The sequence below is a fragment of the Thalassophryne amazonica genome, chromosome 8, assembly GCF_902500255.1.
Source record: "Thalassophryne amazonica chromosome 8, fThaAma1.1, whole genome shotgun sequence".
Classification (NCBI taxonomy): domain Eukaryota; kingdom Metazoa; phylum Chordata; class Actinopteri; order Batrachoidiformes; family Batrachoididae; genus Thalassophryne; species Thalassophryne amazonica.
In genome coordinates, this window is record NC_047110.1 from 49,205,503 (window position 1) to 49,223,811 (window position 18,309).

Genomic DNA, 18,309 nt, shown 5'->3' on the forward strand with positions numbered 1-18,309 from the left:
ATAAAACTAGGATGTTTAGAAATGTTGTATTGAAAATTCCTTGCTCTATTAAAAGCACTTAGGAAAATTTTGAATAAAATGCTAAATTTCATTGGGGGGGGGGCGCTAATAATTTTTTCCTCATCTATATGTTTGACTGCATATTATCTGGATGGATAACCAACAACCAACCAATGTATGTCACGCTGCCTTTACTCGGATTGGCAGTCTTTGTGTTATGTCAATCAGCATTTGCATAAAATAGACTTCTCGTTTATTTTGGCTCGGTCTCGTTGGCGGCATAGTGACCACCTGTCTCTTGTTGCACACCATTTCCAACAGCCTGAATTTTTTTTTTTTTTTTTGCATTGTTTATTTGATAAATGTTTTCATATCTGCAAAAATAACACTGATACCAGTTATGATTGTGAAAGGCTGATATCGACCTCTGTTATCAACCAACCAATATATCGGTTGGCTCGAGAGTAAAAACAATTAATGCTACAAACTACACTTTATGTAATATTCCATAAAAATGTTGGAACTCGATTTGAAAAAATGCGCAGACATGTTGAAAATTTGTGAACACCTGCACCGTCTTTTGGCTGTTCCTTAAAGTTTGGCCTCCTCAGTCCGAATGGTGCTCGTACATGTGAGGAGGATGAACGCCATCGTGGTGGAACTCCCTCCACTGTTCAGTGCTCTCTGCTTCTCTCGTTTTGCTCTAGAAGAGGATTGAGTTGTGTGATGAGCAAATGCAGTCTCTTTTTTTCAGCTACATCACAGTCTAATGTTTACATACCGTCGTGGTCCTCTTCAGCGTAGCTCTCAAACTCATTACGCTTTTCCTCATGGAACTCTCTCCTGCGTTCATCTGCAGCCAGGATCTGTCTGTGCTCAGCTGGAAACACATGGAAGGCTGATTATAAAGTAACTAAGCAATAAGATAATCAGCATGTTAGGGTCAGTACATAGTTCGTACGGAACGGAAACAAAACGGAAGGTGCATACATTTACTGCTGAACAATCCCGGATTTTTAATGTTGTTGCTGTTGTTCCCACACTCACCTTCAACCACTTACTCCAATTAAGGGTTATGGGGAGCTGAGGCCTATCCCAGCAGTCACAGGGCATGAGGCGGGGTACACCCTGGACAGGACGCCAGTCCGTCGCAGGGCCACATATAGACAGACAACACATTCACATCTGTACACACAATTTAAAGGTTCCTATCCACCTAACCTGCATGTCTTTGGATGTGGGAGGAAGCCGGAGCACCCGAAGGGAACCCACGCAAACACACAAACAGGTAGACCACAGGTGTGATTCGATCCCATGACCTTCTTGCTGTGAGGCAGCAGTGCTAACCACTAACCTGCCGTGCTGCCCTGTTGTTGTTGTTGTTTTTTTTTTTTTAATAGAATAATGTTATGAACACCACCGCTGTCTGCATATATACGCTCACTGGCCACTTTATTAGGTACACCTTGCAGGTACTGGGTTGGACCCCCTTTTTCCTTCAGAACTATCTTAATTCTTCATGGCGTAGATTCAACAAGGTGTTTGGAAACATTCCTCAGAGATGTTGGTCCATTGATGTGATAGCATCACGTAGTCACTCATTCAACCAGTCTGCCCATTCTCCTCTGACATCAACAAGGCATTTTCATCTACACAACTGTTGCTCACAGAATATCTTCTATTTTTATGCTGTATATATATATATATATATATAATATATATAATATTATATATTTTTTTTTTTTTGGATCATTCTCTGTAAACCCTAGAGATGGTTGTGTGTGAAAATTTCAGCAGACCAGCAGTTTCTGAAATACTCAGATCAGCTTGTCTGGCACCAATAACCATGTCACGTTCAAAGTCACTTAAATCCCCTTTCTTCCTCAGTTTGCACTTAAGCAAGTCGTCTTCACCACATCTGGATGCCTAAATGCATTGAGTTGCTGCCATTTGATTGGCTGAGTAGCTATTTCTATTAACAAGCAATTGAACAGGTGTACCTAATAAAGTGGCCGGTGAGTGTATTTCACTGCAGGTCTAAAGGAAATGACACGTTTTGATTCTGTCTTCGTCAAGCTAATTGTGTTACTTTTTGAAAAACTGATCAAAATGTCTAAATATAACGCAATGAATGCTAAAATAACCTCAGCGGTATGAGCATGTAATGAATGAGAGTCTGTAGAAAGAATGAGACTTTTTGACCCCTTTGAATAGGTCAAGGTTGGCCATCTTTGAGCTTGTCTAAGTTCTGTGTCCCAAGGACTGCGGTTATGCTAAGCACAGACAAATGATCGGACAGACAGACGGACTACTTGTGGCCAAAATAACGGTAAGCACGTGGATCACAACCTCACGCTCCCCCCGCCACACCTCGCCACCACCTGCAGAAAACATTGTCTGTGCCCCTGATGATGATTAACACACAGTACTGAGTTGATTCACTGTCTCTCTCATAGTCTAAAAAGCCTTTTTTGTAAAACTGGCATTGGTGATAAACGTGATTCACAGCAGCTACTCGTATGATACACAATGATGGAACCTTGGCTCAAAAGTAATGAAGAACCTAATGAGTCATTACAATTTTCCAATTACTTCTGCATTTCGTGCAAGGTCTCTGGCTGTTCTGTGAAAAGGTTTTGAAAGGCTGACTTAAAACAGTATAGTTCCCTATTACTGACCCATAATAAGACAAATATAGGATTCCCCCCCACACACACACACACACACCGGCCACTTTATTAGGTACACCTTGCCAGTCACGGGCATAGGTTCAGGGTGCTGAAGACATTCCTCATGGCTTTTGCCGTCACGGTTATTCCACTATTACCAGCATCAAGGCGATCGAATTATTGGTATAAAGGTAAGTGAACTCCATGATTTCCTGACCATCTGCAGCAGAAATCAAGTCTCATCAGGCAGGTTATTGTTTTTCCACATTTGGTGGCCCCGTGCCCACTATAGCCTCAGTTTCCAGTTTGTAACTGACAGGAAATTGCACCTTGTGTGGTTTTTCTGCTGTATCAGATCTGGTTCAAGGCTCGGCACATTGCTTATTCACAGATGTTCTGCAAATCTTGTTTGTTGTGAGTGGTTATTTGAATTTCTGTCTAACCACTGCCATCAAGACCCTATCACCCACAGAACTGCCACTCAATGGATGTTTCTGTTTTTTTTTTTCTGGCTTTTTCCTGTACACCATACAGAAGGTTGCACATGGAAATTCTATCACACATGAACAATTTATGAAATACTCAAACATCAACGCCAATGCCACGTTAGATCCTCTTGACCACGTATACCTGGATAAATGCATTGAGTTTCTGCCGTGTAATTGGTTGATTACGTCCACCAAAGATGTAATAAAATCATTGCCGTTTGTTTATTCATTTCTCCATCTGTCTGTCTTTTAGCAGGATTACGTCAAAACTACTGCACAGATCTTGACAAAGCTTTCACCACAGATACATATTAGGCCATGGAAGACTCCATTAAATTTTGGAGCGGATCAGGATTCTGGATCAAGATGTCACTTTATGTAGGCTTTTAAAGATTACGTCAAAACTAGTTCACAGATTCTCACCAAATTTTTACCACAGATAGATATTAGGCTGTGGAAGATTCCACTGAATTTTGGAGGTGAGCTGGATCTGGATTCCAAATCAGGATTTCAATTTGTGCGCTTCACTTTATTTACTTCCGCATTTCCTGGTGACAATGTGCGCACCTGTGCATAATTCGCAGCTTCCCTGTGTGGCTCGTTAGGGAGCTAATGGTCCTGTTAACTCCTTGTTCCCTGAGCCCTCAAGGATTCCCGGGTAAGTATTTCCTTTCTTTCCCTAGGTTTGATGACATGGACCACATATTTAGCCAGCCACCCTTCCTGTGTGAACCCATGAACCCGAGTTTATGTTTAGCACCTCCTCAGTTCAAAACAGGATTATTTAGAACAGGCACTGCTTGATGTTCATGTCCTGGTTGCAGTTCTTTTGTTTTATGGTAATTACATGTGTTGGATACTCTCACTAACTTCCTCAAACACCTGTATCTGTGTGAATATAATCCTGGACTATCAAAAATAAGGATAATCAATCCACAGGGAGGACCTCTTGTGCTGTTTGAGGGCCCAAACAATGTCTTAGCACCTTATTTTTCAGACTCCCTTGCTGCAGTTCCTGTGTCCATTCCACAGGCCAAACCAGAGGTCTTCATTTCCCCAGTGACACCTGCTCGTCTGTCTCCAGCCTCGTCTTCATGCCAGTCTCCAGCGCCAATGCCAGATCCTTCAGCACCTTAAGTCTCCAGTGGTGCCTTCTCCTTCAGAGTCTCACACGTCTTCAGAGCCTTTGGTGCCTTAGTCCCAGCAGCGCCTTCAGTGGTGCCCATGTCTTCAGAGCCTTTTGGGCCCTTGTTTCCAGCGGCGCCTTCAGCTGTGCCTATGTCTTCAGAGCCTTCTGCACCCTCATCTTCAGCGGCACCTTTAGCTGTGCCCACGTGTTCAGAGCCTTCGGCGCCATCGTCTCCAGCAGTGCCTTCAGCTGCACCCACATCTTCAGAGCCTTCAGCACCCTCGTCTCCAGCGATGTCTTCAGCTGCGCCCACGTCTTCAGAGCCTTCGGCACCTTTGTCTCCAGGGCAGCTTCAGCTGCGCCCATGTCTTCAGAGCCTTCAGCACCCTTGTCTCCATCGACGTCTTCAGCGATGCCCACATCTTCAGAGCCTTTGGTGCCTTCTAGAGGATGACATTTTTTGGGAATTCCCGTGGGTCACATGATTCCTGCAGGATTCCCGCGGGATGGGAGTCAAAATTTTATCAATTCTGTGATTGGGATGGGACGGGAATAAAAATGAACGGGAGCAGGCAGGAGCGGGAATGCCAAAAATAGATGATGATTTTCATCTATTTAAAACAACCAAAATTACACCCGTCCATTGTTACAGTCGTTTTTCAGTAAAGAACTACATATCCCACAGTGCTTTGACTTCTGCCTCCTGTGGGAATCTCGCGGGAATCACGTGACCCACAGGAATTCCCGAAAAATGTCATCCTCTACAGCCAAGACCTGCGCCCCTTTGCCATCGTGGAGGGGCGAGGGTTTCTGTCGGTGGCTCAGGAGTTACTTGACATTGGATCTACACACAGAGGCGCCTTAGCAGAAGACCTCCTGCCCTCAGCGAGGACTGTCTCCAGACACGTAGACGCTGAATACGAAAAAGTGAAGGCCATCGTTCTGGAGGAGCTCAAAAAGGTACGTAGGCTTGAACAGTATATCCCTTTAATGTCTGCACCGAAGTGAGTGCTTTCAAGTTTCAATCTCATCACAAGGGGGGAAAAACAAGACAAACTGGAGTGGGATGGGAGTGGGACTGATTTTGAGTGGGAGCGGGATGGGATTGGGAGTCATCTTTACAGGAGTGGAACGGGATGGGATTTATTTTTTTACTCCGGTCCAGGATTGGGACGGGATGGGATTTTTTTTTCTGGGAGCGGGATGGGACGGGAGTGAAAATCCACTCCCGTGTCATGCTCTAGTGTCTTCGTCCCCAGCAGCACTTTCAGTGATGCCCACATCTTCAGAGTCTTTGTTGCCTAGTGGCGTCTTCAGGCCAGCCTAAGGTGCACCTGTGCAATAATCATGGTGTCTAATCAGTATCTTGATATGCCACACCTGTGAGGTGGGATGGATTATCTTGGCAAAGGAGAAGTGCTCACTAACACAGATTTAGATAGATTGTGAACAATATTTAAGAGAAATAGGTCTGTTGTGTGTATAGAAAATATTTTAGATCTTTGAGTTCAGCTCATGAAAAATGGGAGCAAAAACAAGAGTGTTGCATTTATGTTTTCGCTCAGTGTAATTCACATTTTTTATGAACATGCTTTTTTGTGACCCTGTTGACTATTTTCAACAAAACGTTTGATGGTTCTGTGATCACGGCCCAATATCTTAGTAAGTTCAAGAGTGCTGCATCCCTCTGAAATACATTTACAATTTTTGACTTTCAGAGTCAGTTAAATCTCTTTTTTGGTCCATTTTACTCAAGGAAAGAAGCTGCCTGACAATTATGCACACCTTGATATAGGGTGTTGATCTCCCCAGGCCACACCTTCCCTTCCCTACACAAGTACACACCACCTGATATGAAATCCAATAAGCGTTCAGGTTTAGAGTTGGAAAATATGCATAAAAATGATGATATGGTCAAAATACTAATAATTGCATAATAACTGTGCATAGTGCATTGATAACTACTACATTCTGCTGAAAAATATGAGCATATTAAAGAGTTAATCAGAAGACAATGTTGGATAAAAGATTACAGTGTGATTCTTAACATTTCCACTGTGATGAATCACACAGTCACTATGTGACAGTGTAATGGATTAAGATGTCTCACTTTATCAAGGCCAACAACAATTATCTCACTCTTCTCTGCACTCAAAAACAAGATACCAGAGGACATCCAATTTTTTCTGCAACTAAGAAGACCTTCAGTTTAGCCATTTGAGCACCCTTACCTGTAGAGATAGGTATGTACATCTGCACATCATTCACATAACAGTGAAAATCAGTTCTTTGGCTTCATATAATCTGACCAAGAAGTGCCACAAAGTTTGAACAACAGTGGACCCAAACAGAACCTTGAGGTGCCCTGTATTTCAAAGTTGAGATGTTGTGCTGTTATAACAAGCACACTGCATTGCAGCTGACCTGATGAACAAGATCTGAGCCATGAAATCACCTGTCTAGGAACACCAAAATCATCCTCAACTGGGTACCGTAGTCTCATTTGTGGGTCAGCGCTAAAGGGTTAAAATATGATGCATATTATGCAATAATTCTACTTCCAGGGACAGCCCTTATCTGTCACTAGCAGAAACAAGGCACTTTCTCTGAGTTTTTGGGCATATTACACTCAACAAAATATAAACGCAACACCTTTGGTTTTGCTCCCATTTTGTATGAGATGAACTCAAAGATCTAAAACATTTTCCACATACACAATATCCCCATTTCCCTCAAATATTGTTCACAAACCAGTCTAAATCTGTGATAGTGAGCACTTCTCCTTTGCTGAGATAATCCATCCCACCTCACAGGTGTGCCATATCAAGATGCTGATTAGACACCATGATTAGTGCACAGGTGTGCCTTAGACTGCCCACAATAAAAGGCCACTCTGAAAGGTGCAGTTTTATCACACAGCACAATGCCACAGATGTCGCAAGGTTTGAGGGAGCGTGCAATTGGCATGCTGACAGCAGGAATGTCAACCAGAGCTGTTGCTCGTGTATTGAATGTTCATTTCTCTACCATAAGCCGTCTCCAAAGGTGTTTCAGAGAATTTGGCAGTACATCCAGCCAGCCTCACAACCGCAGACCATGTGTAACCACACAGCCCAGGACCTCCACATCCAGCGCGTTCACCTCCAAGATCGTCTGAGACCAGCCACTCGGACAGCTGCTGAAACAATCAGTTTGCATAACCAAAGAATTTCTGCACAAACTGTCAGAAACCATCTCAGGGAAGCTCATCTGCTCGTCGTCCTCATCGGGGTCTCGACCTGACTCCAGTTCGTCGTCGTAGCCGACTTGAGTGGGCAAATGCTCACATTCACTGGCGTTTGGCACGCTGGAGAGGTGTTCTCTTCATGGATGAATCCTGGTTCACACTGTCCAGGGCAGATGGCAGACAGCGTGTGTGGCGTCGTGGGTGAGCGGTTTTCTGATGTCAATGTTGTGGATCGAGTGGCCCATGGTGGCGGTGGGGTTATGGTATGGGCAGGCGTCTGTTATGGATGAAGAACACAGGTGCATTTATTGATGGCATTTTGAATGCACAGAGATACCGTGACGAGATCCTGAGGCCCATTGTTGTGCCATACATCCAAGAACATCACCTCATGTTGCAACGGCCGGCCATGTTGCAAGGATCTGTACACAATTCTTGGAAGCTGAAAATGTCCCAGTTCTTGCATGGCCGGCATACTCACCGGACATGTCACCCATTGAGCATGTTTGGGATACTCTGGACCGGCGTATATGACAGCGTGTACCAGTTCCTGCCAATATCCAGCAACTTCGCACAGCCATTGAAGAGGAGTGGACCAACATTCCACAGGCCACAATTGACAACCTGATCAACTCTATGCGAAGGAGATGTGTTGCACTGCATGAGGCAAATGGTGGTCACACAGATACTGACTGGTATCCCCCCCAATAAAACAAAACTGCACCTTTCAGAATGGCCTTTTATTGTGGGCAGTCTAAGGCACACCTGTGCACTAATCATGGTGTCTAATCAGCATCTTGGTATGGCACACCTGTGAGGTGGGATGGATTATCTCAGCAAAGGAGAAGTGCTCACTATCACAGATTTAGACTGGTTTGTGAACAATATTTGAGGGAAATGGTGATATTGTGTATGTGGAAAAAGTTTTAGATCTTTGAGTTCATCTCATACAAAATGGGAGCAAAACCAAAAGTGTTGTGTTATATTTTGTTGAGTGTATATGGCAAACAAAATGAAAATGCAAAGAAAAAATGACGATGCGGTGGAAAATGGACATATGTTGCGGTTTGTTTATGACCCAGAGCTCAAACATGTCATGGCAGTTTGCAGGCAAGAGACCGCAGTTAGTCTATCAAGGGTGTGGGCTAAAACGTACCAACACAACCTCTCCCATTTGTCTTGTCTTCCCTTCTCCAGTAGGAACTGAGGAAAGATGCACTTTCTGCGACTGCTTCGGTGACTGCAGCCGAAAACAAAACAGTAGACTAGTTTCCCTGTGAAGTGATGCTGCGTTGTGTAGACTGTCCCCAGAAGTGGTTGAATCCTGTGATATCACGCAGGGGTTCAAACGAGACTGTGCTGCCTCATTCTCTCCAAGAAAACAGTGATCAACTCTATCAAAAAAAGCATCCACGGTCATCAATAAATCATTCACTACTTAGTGAGTGCAGTCTCTGTGGAAAATGCTAAATGTAAGAGCTGAAAAAGATCATTCTTTGACAGGCAAGAAGTTGATTGGCCTTGGATTGGCCATATCCTGTTTTGGTCTTTCTCATATGTGAGACATTTATCTTTGCTCTTCTGTTTCTCATGATTTCAGTCAATGGTTATATATTTGGTCATTGTATTTTAGTCACTTGTTAAGTCTCATTTTGTTTTGTACTGATTATCTCTTTTCTGTGCGTATTACTTTTGTCACTGGTTTCATGCTGTTTATTTATTTTCTGGGTAGTCATTAGTTGTATTTTCTGTTATGCTGTTGCCACTTGTTTAGTCCCATTGTAATTTGGTCTCTGCCTTTATTTTCTTGTTGATCACTTTCATGTTGGTATATTTTTGATATTTGCTTCTTCTCTGCATTGAGCGTTTCAGTTTTTAATCACAGTTGGTTGGGGTTTGATTTTCAGTCACACTGAAAGTCTGCTTCTGTTAGTCACGCCCACCTGTCACTCTACTCCTGTCTCACCTCTCTCTTGTCTGACCATACCCCTTCCAGCACATTCCCTGACACCTGTGTCTTGTTTCCCTAATTACTGCACCTGTTATTTAAGCCCCTCACTTCTCCACTCCCTGCCAGTTTGTTGTGTTTCTAGTCCACGGTTCAGCCCTTTTGTCTTGCTTTGTTTTGCTCTACCGTATTTTGACCTTGCTCTCGCCTCAGCCCATGACCTTTGCCGCCTTGTGTATTGACCAGTGCATGTTTTGACCTTGCCTTAGCTTGACAACTTCATGTACTGCTTCTTCTCTGACTGACCACCTTTGTACCAAATCCCAGCCTGTCTTTTTGAGATAAAGTCTTTTACTCTCACGCCCGTCTCTGTGAGTTTTGCATTTGCGTCCATCCACTTTCTGTGCCACGCCTATTGGAACCTTGACATGGATGAGGTTATGTTTTCGCCTGTGCTTGTTTGTTTGTGAACAGCCTGGAGCCCACAATTTTTTATATATGTTATGAAATTTTTACTGAAGATTCATATCCTGATAGGCAAGAACTGATTCAATTTTCAAGGTCAATGTCAGGAAAAGTCTTGGGAAATTGGAAAAATCCTTATCTTTAACATTGAAATAATTTTCAAAAAATCATAACTGTCAAAAAATATCAAATTTCTTTCATATTTAAGGGTGTTATGTAGGATGTATCCTTTATCAGCTAGCAAAGTTTGATCCAGATCTGATCCAGATTACAGATTTTGTGGCCATTTATATTTATATCTTATATCTAAATCAAATATGCCCCAATCACACTCATATTTAAAAGTGAGGTGCAGACTGGCACTTGCTATCACCTGACAAAGTTTGATCCAGATTGTGGATTTTGTGGACATTTTAATTTAATATTGAAAAGTGCATTTGGTGTACATTTTGCATTATACCTCAATCAAAAGTGTCTCAATCACTCATTTGTGACAGTGAGGTGCAAACTGGCACTCTCAATGAATAGACTAAGAAGGTTGATCCACATCTGATCCGTATTGAGGATTCAGCAGATATTTGATATTAACATTGAAAAGCCCTTTTCATCTATAGTTTGTATTATATTTTTGCTTACAAAAAACCCCCCACTTCTAATAAGAATTGTGTTGGTAGAGGTTTGTGCTCTATGAACGCAGTGCTCTAGTTAGCATTTGAAATTCAAATCCTGCTGTTGTAAAAACTAATTTATTGATAAACATTTACAGCTGCAGTTTTGCTGACTTCAGGTGAGGACAACACATGCACTAGGTATTGATTTCCTAAGATATAGCTCACAAACACTGCACTGTGATATTAGTCATTCATCTTTTTACCCGACACACCACAGCTGCAGGCCAGCGGCACTAAAACCCTGCATCACATAGGAACACTCATTTGCAGTCTGATGGCTGTTAAAAAAAATGCCACACAATTGCAAACACCTAGTGAAGTTAATAAATATTTTAAACATTTCCCCTTGAAAATTTCATGTGCCTGCAAGCAAGACGTTTTGCTTTTTTTCTCCTGTAGTCAGACAAGCTCTTCAAACTGAGCATGATTTATTTTTCTCACCTTTTCTCTTTTTTCTCTGACTCCTTTCTGCCTGTGTGACGGTACATTCCACATTCAACTCCCAACCGCCTACTCAGTCGTCTGTCTCACCTTCTTCTCTGTATGTTCTCTGCTTTCTATTCCTTTCCCCCACTCATACAGAGGTGTTTTGTTGCACACAAACACAGCACATTATACGCCTCTGATTCAGAACAGCGGTCGTGACACCTTCTCACTTTCCTGACGGCTGAACGAAGCGTAACTGTGATGTTGATCTTTGAATGCTGAATTTCATCGCACCTGTAAAGAGGATAGTAACCTCTGTGAGGGCTCATGGCTATTTTTTTACTCTGTCTCCTGCTGCAGAACCCACAAGTCTGAGAGATGGTTTGAATGTTTAAGACCTGATAACTGCCACAGTCATTAAAGGGGCAGTAGTCAACATCTTTTCAGCAAATTAAAATCACTAATGGACTGATACCATAACTACCCCACAGACACTGAACTTCAGGTTGCCTGGAAACAACTCCTTTCCATGCCTGTTGCTTTAAATGGGAAGGAGCTGCTGCTGGTCACACCCCCTCTTGTTTTAGAGAGGCAGCAGCTCTTGCATGTAAAGCTGTTGTGACACAGAATAACTCAACATAACTGTAGTCAGGGGTGTGTGAGTAGAATTCAAATCTCCCCAATGCAATATCGGGGTGTCTGGGTTCAGTCATAGTCTTCGGTACACGTTCAAAATCCAACAGTCGTCGTGTCGGTTATCCCACCTTTTTTCACAAGAAAGTGGAAGACATCCAGGTATAGTTTTTTTTTTGCAAATTGCATTATTTTCCTTTTCCAACTTGCTCATCAGTCATTTTTAATGTAAATAGTCCAGATGTCTAAAAATCCATGATCAAACCCATCAATTTTTTGTTTTGTCTTTGTTGTAGCACTTTATTTGGACACTCCTTTCTATGATCAGGATAACATACAAAGCAAAATGCGATCACGCACCACATTCACGCTGGTATGTAATCTGCATGTTTACCAGCTGATACTCTTCTGACACAAATTCAGACATGTTTCAGGTGTTTTGTCGAGATGAGCTCCCCATAGCGTAAATCAACAGTTATGTGTGTCACGCTGAGCTCCTCCTTCGAGATGACCACCTAACAACAATACATTATTATGGGAAACTCTAAAGGCTTATCTTAGAGGCCAAATTATTTCCTATTTGTCTCACCTGTCCAGGTCCAGGAGAACTAGACAAAAACACCTTGCTACAGAAATTTTAAAACTTGACCATCAGTATGCCCAGAAACCTTGCTTGGAGGTTTGAGCAACATCTTAACTTGTAACTTATTGTTCAACTTGATCTCGATGAGGGAAGCTGAGCAGTTGTTACTACAGTCTCATGGTAACTATTATGAATATGGTGATAAAACTACTTGCTTTTTTGCCTACACTGTAAAACTCAATGAGTTAGTTGAACTCAAACCATTTGAGGAAGCTGATTTCCTTAAACCATTTGAGTTTGCCAACTTATAACAGATAATTTTCTTATTAACAAATAATTTTCAAAAACTTAACTGTTAAAGTTTTAGTAACTTAACAATTTATAGTTAATTAAACTTATGTAAATCTAGTTTATGTTTTTCAATAAAAAAAAGTGACGAATAAATTTCTGCCTGAAAAATTTGCATTACATTTAGGATTAGATTTTTTTAATGCATTCTTTGGTTTACTTGTTGACTCTGCGTTGTGTTGTTATGATTCTGCCCATTCGCTCCCCTCGGGACTCGAACTCACGATCTCCGGCATGGAAGTTGGACTCGCTAACCAGAAAACTAAAACCCAGGGCTCTGGCCTTGTGACTACAGAATTCTTTTGAGCTGTTGTTTACTACCTACATATGCACAGCGACACCTGCTGGTCTCTGTTACATAAACTCAATTAAAATGAGTGAATGGAATGCACTGGAAATACATCACCAACACTTAAATGCCCCAAAACTTTAAATGCATTTAAAGGAACTGAGTTGTTATGACAAAAAAATTATTTTTTTAGTTAGTTTAATTAATGGAAATAAGTGACGATAACTTTTTTCAAAGCTTGAGTTACATTAACTTAATTATTATATTAAAATGGAGTGTTCGGTTTAACAGTGTACCAACTCAGGCGTCACGTTGCGACCCGCCAAACTGTACAAATAAAAACTACATCAGGTACATTTATATCTGACTCACCAGAAATTAATTCTGTTTTAAAATCATTTTATGCCACTTTTTACACATCAGAGTTTCCTACCAACCCGGAAAATATGCAGCAATTCCTTGATGACCTAGAAATCCCTGCAGCTGATACTTTAAAAACAGTAGAAATTGATGCGCCCCTTAATCTGGAAGAGGTTTTATCCTCGATTAAATCGTTGTAGTCAGCCAAATCCCCTGGCCCTGATGGATTCCCTTCTGATTTTTATAAGATGTTTCATATGAAATTAGCCACATTGCTTTTGTCAGTTTTTGAGGAATCATTGGAACAGATGCTGAGACAGGCATCCATTTCATTACTGCTCAAGGAAAGAAAAGATCCAACTTCCTATGCCTCTTATAGACCTATTAGCTTAATTAATGTGGATGTGAAAATTTTGGCCAAACTGTTAGTGTCCAATATAGACGGAATCCTCCTTTCTATTATATCAAATAAACAGACTGGTTTTATCAAAGGAAGGCATTGCTTTATATGCACCCTTTTCAATATACTGTACTCCAAACACCATGGGAATCTCCCTGAATTGCTAATTTCATTGAATGCTGAAAAAGCAGGACTTGATTTCACTCGATAGAGTGGAATAGGAGTACTTTTTCACAGTCCTGAAGAAATTTGGTTTTGGCAGTAGATTTTTTTTTTTGGATTCCTCTCTTGTATTCTTCCCTCCATCTTCTGTTTGTATTAAAACGTAAAATCTGAGTATTTTACTCTGTCACACGGTACACGTCAAGGTTGTCCGCTCTCCCCTTTACTTTTTGCTTTAGCAATAGAGCCTCAGAGAGTAAGTCTCAGAACCTCTTCATTGTTCCAGGGCGTGACTCGTGGGAGTACAAAACATAGTGTTGCTCTGTATGCAGACGATTTACTTTTTTTTGTATGTCAAAATCCAACTAGTCATTTAACATTTATTATGGCAGTACTATGGGGGGAGGTGATGGTCTAGTGATTAAGGTGTTGGGCTTGAGATGAAAGATCCTCCGTTCAAATCCCCGCCTGACTGGAAAATCACTAAGGGCCTTTGGGCAAGGCCCTTAATCCCCTATTGCTCCCGGTGTGTAGTGAGCGCCTTGTACGGCAGCACCCTGACATCGGAGTGAATGTGAGGCATTATTGTAAAGTGCTTTGAGCGTCTGATGCAGATGGAAAAGCGCTATATAAATGCAGTCCATTTACCATTTACCATTTACTCCAAAATTGTGGCTCTTTTTCTGGATAAAGGCTTAACATACAAAAAAGTGAATGCTTTCCTATAAATGCAGCTGCACAGTGACTCAGACAAACTGATCTTCCTTTCCATCTGACTCATTCTGGTTTTAAGTATTTAGGAGTGAATGTAACTGCTTCACCTCAGGCCATGTGGGCTGCATATTTTACTCCTTTATTGTCCAATATCTGGTCAGCTTTTCAAAGATGGGCTAATTTACCAGTATCTCTTTCAGGTAGGATTAATATAGTGAAAATAATGTTTTATCCAGGTTTTTATACCTTTTTCAGTGTATTTCTCTGTTCTTACCCAAAACCTTATTAAATCTATTGATCAAATGATTTCCTCATTTATATGGGGAGGTAAAACTCCAAGAGTACATAAATCATTACTACAAAAATGTCGGCTCAGTGGAGGTCTGTCTTTACCTAATTTGATGTTTTATTATTGGGCAGCTAACATTCAAAAACATTTACTGGATAAAAGATCCCGATACAACTTGGGGTCAATTAGAAGCTCAGTCGTGCTTGTCTTCCTCTCTCCCTGCCTTATTATTTCCATCCCTCCCTGTCTCTTTGTCTCGGTACACAGATAATCCTGTTGTACTTGCCTCTCTTAAAATATGGTATCAATTTCAACTTACTTCAGATGCGTTTCTGCTTCTGCTCTTGGCCCATTATGTAATAATCACCTCTTTCCACCCTCCTTATTAGACACTGCATTTCATCTATGGGGTAAGAAGGGCTTTAAAAGTTTCCGTGATCTTTTTCAGGATAGTACCTTTCTTAATTTTACTGATATGTCTTCCTTATATGGCCTGCCCTCATCTCATTTATTTCTTTATTCCAAATTACACATTGCGCATCTATTATTTTCAAGGAGTTCCCCTCTGTCCCCTAAACAACCTTGGGAGGACCTCTTTGAACTTATGCCCTATAAGAAAGTTCTTATATTGTGGATATACAGTATAATCTTGTTCTTTCAATGGACAATTATCCAGTCAATAAAACTATCTGTAATTGGGAAGAAGACTTGGGTCCGGAATTCAGGGAAGGTTTCTGGCATAAAGAAGTTGACAGAATTCATACGTCATTATCTTGTGCAAGATTTCCCCTTATTCAAATTAAAGTAGCACACGGCTGCATTTGTCAAAGTCCAAATTAACTCAAATTTATCCCGATGTTTCTGGTCTGTGTGATAGATGTAACTTCTGTCCCTGTGATTTAAGTCATATGTTTTTTTCTTTACCCCACACTTCAGCCATGTTGGATTTCATATTTTGATGTCTCTCACATTCTTGCTGGCAGACTGAGGCCTTGTCCACTGATCACTGTTTTTGGAGTTCCTGGAGTCCCCACTGTGTCCTTTACTAACTCGCAGGTGGATATGCTTTACCTCATTGCTAGAACACTGCAGAATATTATTATCCTGGAAAGTTCCACATCCTACATCTGTTTCTACATGGTTGAAAGATCTTATAATTTTCTTAAAACTTAAAAAAATCAATTGCCACTATTGTTGGGCATACGTTGCGCTTGCTGGTGTCACCAATCGAATGGTCCCCCCTAAAAATCGGTCCGCCCTGCCTTCACTGTGCATGTGCCATTTCTGAGCATCACCAGCAATTCACCGATTATCACCTTGTTTCTGCTTAGAACTGCACTCCAGTCATCATCTATTTCAGCGACAGATATCTGAAGCTTTTGTACAACAATCATTTCCACAAAAATTCAGCATTATTTCATCATAAAAGACAGAGGAAGCGATCAGGATGCCTACATCAGTTCAGAGCGTCAGTAGCGACTCACCAGTTATCGCCTTGTTTTCTGCTTAAAACTGACTTTAGAATGATTTAAGAGGTTTTACGTTGTCATCTGATGGTTAATCACATTATTCCCTTTGATTGCTTTGGGTGTAGAGAGTCAGTCTCAGATGTCCTGCTGTGGTCCCAAATGATACATGCACAGTGAAGGCAGGGGGACCATTTGGTCAACGCCACCAGCAACACAATATACAATCTTTGGTGTAAATTCATTGAAACATTATATTAAGTTATGAATATGACATGTATACATCCAACTGGTTATGATACACTGTGTATGCATCCAACAGTGGTGGGGAAAAAAATGAATACGGTCGGCATACGCTGTCTAAATAGTCAAGGTGTGACAGGGCGTGAAGGGTTGTGGCACATTTACCTACTTGATTGCACCTTCATTATGTTTGCACTTTGTAAGTGATGTACTAGTGTTTTTTGTTTTGTCCTTTGATGAAAAAAGACTTTTTTTTTTTTTTTTTTTAGTTAGTCCTTGTTTTCATCAAAAGTTAATCATCTTGAGATATATGCCAAAGTAATATTCCCACCAAGATTGGTGAAAATCCATTCTTGTCTTGCTCACAGACACATACAGGACTGATTACAATACCCTACTTCCCCAGCGAGCAGGGTAAAAAAAAAAGTATTTTCCAGGATAGCTCCTCAATCAATAGGGCTCGGGAGGTTATCCCAAAGTCTATATTAATTAGCTAAGCATTTGTCATTATGTGGTCACATGTCACAAAAACATAATGAAATGAGATTACTATTTAGTCCTCTTATAGATCACAGGGGCTGGAGCCAATGCCAGCGTTAACTGGGCAAGAGGGTCATTAGTCTATCACGGGGCCAACACACACACTGTCTAGACAAATTCAGTATTATTATTAATATGTCCAAATGTGCACTTATGTGAATTGTGCACATGTACAGCCACACACACACACAACTTTGGCTGGTCAGACTTGAGCACAAATGACACAGACAGAGTGAACTTTGGCACCTCACCGTTAATCTCATCCTGTGACTTCACTCCTCGTCTGCTGCGCTGTCTAAAGAAGTTCAAGGCATCGGCCTCCCGCATGAAGATCCTTCTTATCGGACCTGCAGTGCAAGTGGGAGGAGGTCCAGCTTAGGAGAGAAGCATAAAAAAGACTGCAGAAATGAAAGAACCTATGCTCACCTCGTGGATCCTTCGCCGTACTGAGCAAAAGCGCACAATCTGCCCCTGAAGACACTGGGAGACAAAATAGGAAGTTAAAGAGAAACACGAAAGACAAACACCTTTCATTGACACATCCAAACAAAGAATGCAGATCTGACATTCCACATGACAATAAGCTGAAATCCACACATAGCCTGCTTGAGACTCACAGGACAAAGCAAGAAGAACGGCCGCGAGACCGAGGAGGGTCGTTGCACACAGCCAGGACATCTTTACCTCTGTGTCCAAAAAGTTGATAGATACAAGCAAGAAAGAGTGATGAGTCAGGCGTGAGAGGTGGAGTGTGAGTTTGGAAGGATGGGCGTTGGCAATACTGACTGCTTGTCAGAAGACAGAGGAGGCGACCAAGGACATCTGGTTAGTGGATTTACTGCAAACACCAACAAGGTATCCCATGTTAAAAATTAATGAAGCGCAACAATATTTCAGTTCAACTTAAGAAATCTGTTGTGTTCCTGAATTCAGTTCATGATGTCACAGGTAGGAGGTCTGGGCAGCTTTGCTTGAGCTGCTGCTCCCGCGACCCGACTCCAGATAAAGCGGAAGAAAATGGATGGATGGATGGATGTCACAGGTAAAGATAAATAACATTTTAAACGCGACTATTGCAGCCAACAGCTATTTTCTTTTTAAAGATTTAGTGGCTTGATGGTGTACCGGGGCAACACGGTCGATTGATTAGCAGTTAGCACTGTTGCCTCACAGCAAGAAGGTCCCTCCTGCTTCTTTCTGTGTGAAGTTTGCTTGTTCTCCGCGTGTTCACTTGAGTTCCCTCTGGGTGCTCTGGCTTCC

At 41.7% G+C, this 18,309-nt stretch overlaps 1 protein-coding gene across 1 annotated transcript; it reads right to left on the reverse strand.

Moving 5' to 3' along the window:
• Positions 1-674: 674 nt before the first annotated feature.
• On the reverse strand, positions 675-17,929 carry LOC117515087 (unique cartilage matrix-associated protein-like). The gene is made up of 5 exons (XM_034175603.1): positions 17,667-17,929; positions 17,476-17,529; positions 17,301-17,396; positions 782-880; positions 675-703 (listed from the first exon to the last, which is right to left on the reverse strand). Exons 1-5 carry the CDS (start codon positions 17,725-17,727, stop codon positions 675-677), a joined length of 339 nt encoding a protein of 112 aa, XP_034031494.1. The 5' UTR covers positions 17,728-17,929.
• Between the last annotated feature and the right edge of the window lie 380 nt (positions 17,930-18,309).